The sequence below is a fragment of the Galleria mellonella genome, unplaced genomic scaffold (genome assembly GCF_026898425.1).
Source record: "Galleria mellonella isolate WM207_F2 unplaced genomic scaffold, CSIRO_AGI_GalMel_v1 utg117, whole genome shotgun sequence".
Classification (NCBI taxonomy): domain Eukaryota; kingdom Metazoa; phylum Arthropoda; class Insecta; order Lepidoptera; family Pyralidae; genus Galleria; species Galleria mellonella.
In genome coordinates, this window is record NW_026441980.1 from 7,001 (window position 1) to 10,712 (window position 3,712).

Consider the following 3,712-nt stretch of genomic DNA (forward strand, 5'->3'; position numbering starts at 1 on the left):
AACCTAACCTAACCTAACCTAACCTAACCTAACCTAACCTAACCTAACCTAACCTAACCTAACCTAACCTAACCTAACCTAACCTAAACTAAGCAAACCTAACCTAACCTTTTTTTTTTTTTTTTTTTTTTTTTTAACGAGGGGAAAATCTTCAGAAAGAGAACCACCGCCAGCGGGATGACGGTGGATACTGTGGGATTCTTACCCACTAAAAACCCCCCGGTATTCCTCTTGGCGCTTTCGCACCGGTGGTCTGGGTACGCTTTCGCAATCATCCACACCACCAGCAGCGCCGCCCTCTTTACAGGGCTTCTCTGAGTGATGCGCCGGGAATACGCAGCGCATGACTCTCGGATCTCCTACCACACAATGGGCTTCGGACGTCTCCCGCCATCCTCCGCCCTGGAGATCACTATCGGAGCCGATGGACTCCCAACGGCGTGTAAATTGCACCGCTAGGTATCCATCGCCTCGCCGCCTACACGGCTATCTCGCGCCGGAGCTCGAGCCTTCCGTGGACGGCACTTTGCTGTGCTGCCTACTCTGTGGTCGGATTTTCGACCTTCCGCGGCGCAGAAACCGCAAGCTGGCGACTGCGCAGTACACTGAGCGGATTTATGGCCCGCTTTTCCGCAGCGGAAGCACAACACGCCCCCGCTGGTGTCCACACTGGCGGTGCACCACTGCGCTACGTGCCCAGAGAGCAAGCAGCGGTAGCACCGCATGGGCCTCGGTTCTAATGTCTGAACCCGAGCCATTACCCAGCCCACTTTTACCCGGCCGGCTTTGGACAGGGCCTTGGCAGCACTTACTGGGCAGCGAACCCATATGGAGCCGACTCCCGAGGGAGCGCGACGGATCTCCCCCGTCTTGATGAGGGCCTCGTCGCAACCACCTTCCCGCGCAACCGCGGCAATGACCTCGGCAGGTGTAGCCGAGTCGTCAAGATTCCTTATTCGCAGTTCAGCCGACTTGATCGGCCTGGAAATCTTGACGGCCCCCTCCGGCAGGATCTCTGCCAGCTTATTGGCCAGCAGGTCTGCTTTGACGCCTGAATCGGCGCCTGGCACCTCCAGTATACGCGACCCTGTGGCGCCTAATCTGAACCTGGCATCGGTGATTCCGAGTTCGGTCGGTGAGAGCTTGCTGTGGGCCTCTCGGAACACTGTCGCATAGGTTATACCCTTTTCTTCCGCGCCGGGCTGCAGAGTGATAACGACTGCCTGCGAGCGCGGAAGACGGAATCTTCTCTTCCTCTTCTTCTTTGGCTTCGGCGCCGGTGCCGTGGCAGGCGCCGTCTTCCCTTGTGCCGCCTGACTGGCGGGGGCCTCCTTCGCTGGGGTCTTCTTCCGACGCTTGCCGCGCCGAACGACCGTCGTCCACTGCTCCGTTGTTGTACTAGCGGACAGCGGCGGGGCGCGACTCGTGCCCGGATCGCCAGCTGGAACCGGTTGAGTTGCCCGGTCCCTACTCTGGGTTGGTGCCTTCGGTGCTCGCGGAGCGGATTGCGAGGCACTCCTTGCGGCTTTCGCATTGCGTGCCGGCTTCCTCTTGCCGGGTTGTGCGAGCCGTTCCTCAATTGCGGCAAGTCGGACATTAAACATGTCTCCGATCTGCCGTACAATTCTCGCCTCCAGGCTCTCATCTGGAGAAGCCGCGACCGGCTGTATAGGGGCCGGTGCAGCACATGTCTTGTCCTTGGTAGCCTCACCAGGCGCACGCTGCGGCACTGACGAGGCTTGCAGCTCTTGTAGCTGGTTTTTAAGCTTGCGGAGCTCAACGCTCTGCTCCAGCAATCTCCTCTTCAGGTCTATGGTCTCGTCGACATATGACTGAACCTGACGCTCGAGGTTTTCCCTCTCGGCTCTAAGCTCGAGCACCTCTTTCGCGTTTGGGGCGTTAGCGACTGCCTTGCGAAGGGCCCTCATCTCGACGGCGCTTCTGACCGACTCCTCGCGGATGCCGGTCAACATAATTTGCCGCTCCTTCAATTCAGCCTCCAACCGGGCGTTGTCTTTGCGCAGATCAGCGCATTCGGCCGTGTTCGTCCGGTCAACGAACCACTCCGTGTTTCTGCGGATGGTCGTTATATTCTCTTTGATCGTCTTTATAATCGTACCCTTCAAGTGGCCAGATTTTTTGACGGCCTCCAAAACGTTTCTGGCACATTCATCCATTTCGGCTCCGACGACGTCTGCTCGCTTAATTTCCTCCACGGGGAATATGTTGTAATGGCGAGTCACTGGTTTCGAAGTGCCGGCAACGGCCTCTGCGGCCTCTTTCTCCATTTCTCTATCGACATATTCGGCAAGGTCGGCCCTCGCCTGCGACAGTCCTGCATATCGGCCCGTGGCCTTAGGTGAAATAGCCTTGGGCGGAACGGTGTTTCCTCCTTCGTACAGAGCGACACGGAACTGCTCTGCGCTGCTGGGGGCTTTTGCCTTCCCAGCCTTTCCCTTCCTCTTAGCCGAGGTTTGTGAGTCGCTTTCGACAACTGACGACTCCTCATCACTTCTCGAATGGCGCCTTTTGCGCCTGGAGCGAGGACGCTCCAAAAGTCCTCATCCTCACTGAATAACATACTTGCACACGAAGTCGACCGCGAAAGTGAGCTGTCGATCTCGCGGGCAAGCATGGACAATTCATCGTCCATAGCCGGATCGATCTCCATACTCCGGCGAGCTCTTACCGGGACCACTTTGGTCTCCAGTCCCACCTCCTTCACTATCTCTCCTCTCACAACAACATCTTCTCCTACTCCCCTCTGGCCTTCCGTTGCCCCCCCCAGATACACGGGGCTGACCACCCCCGGCTGAACCGGTGCGGTGGTGGCGGATTCTCCGTCTCCCGACGGTACCGCCCTGGGGAATTCAGTTTTGCGACTGGCCATTCTCATGTTTTCCTTTTTTAACGGGGAAGGTCCCGTGAAAGGCGAAAGGAAATTGAAAACGAAAAATGATAGAAAAAACAAAACGACAGAAAGAAAATAGAAGACAGAAAAGACGACAGTAAAGACTCAAAACAAAAATAAAACAAACAAAACAAAAACGAAGAATAACAAAAGGAAGACGAAAGAAAACGAAGAGCGAGTCAGGCAAATCCGCAACACAAATAGTGCGTCACGAACTCGTCCCACCCGCGGCGTCGGAAGATTAGCCGTCGGTAAGTGAGATCTCTAAATAGCGAGAAGTCACTTACCGCCGTTGCCCAGGATGCACCAGGCCCCAGCCATTGTCAGCCACCGTTCCCGCCGGACGTATCCGCACCAGGACAAGTGACCGTACAATGAGCCAGGGCACTCTTGGAGGTTTTCCGACCCAGCACCCCAACCTAACCTAACCTAACCTAACCTAACCTAACCTAACCTAACCTAACCTAACCTAACCTAACCTAACCTAACCTAACCTAACCTAACCTAACCTAACCTAACCTAACCTAACCTAACCTAACCTAACCTAACCTAACCTAACCTAACCTAACCTAACCTAACCTAACCTAACCTAACCTAACCTAACCTAACCTAACCTAACCTAACCTAACCTAACCTAACCTAACCTAACCTAACCTAACCTAACCTAACCTAACCTAACCTAACCTAACCTAACCTAACCTAACCTAACCTAACCTAACCTAACCTAACCTAACCTAACCTAACCTAACCTAACCTAACCTAACCTAACCTAACCTAACCTAACCTAACCTAAACCGTAGG

At 54.8% G+C, this 3,712-nt stretch overlaps 1 protein-coding gene across 1 annotated transcript; it reads right to left on the reverse strand.

The window, feature by feature from the left end:
* Positions 1-455: 455 nt before the first annotated feature.
* Positions 456-2,890, reverse strand: LOC128201188 (uncharacterized). Its single transcript, XM_052897382.1, has 2 exons — positions 2,592-2,890; positions 456-2,535 (listed from the first exon to the last, which is right to left on the reverse strand). Exons 1-2 carry the CDS (start codon positions 2,888-2,890, stop codon positions 456-458), a joined length of 2,379 nt encoding a protein of 792 aa, XP_052753342.1.
* Positions 2,891-3,712: the final 822 nt, after the last annotated feature.

Coding starts and splice junctions, on each gene's coding strand:
- LOC128201188 (XM_052897382.1), bottom strand. CDS start 2,890: ATGGCCAGTCGCAAAACTGAATTCCCCAGGGCGGTACCGTCGGGAGAC. Junction 2,536..2,591: donor TCACTTTCGCGGTCGACTTC/GTGTGCAAGTAT, acceptor TCCTCGCTCCAG/GCGCAAAAGGCGCCATTCGA.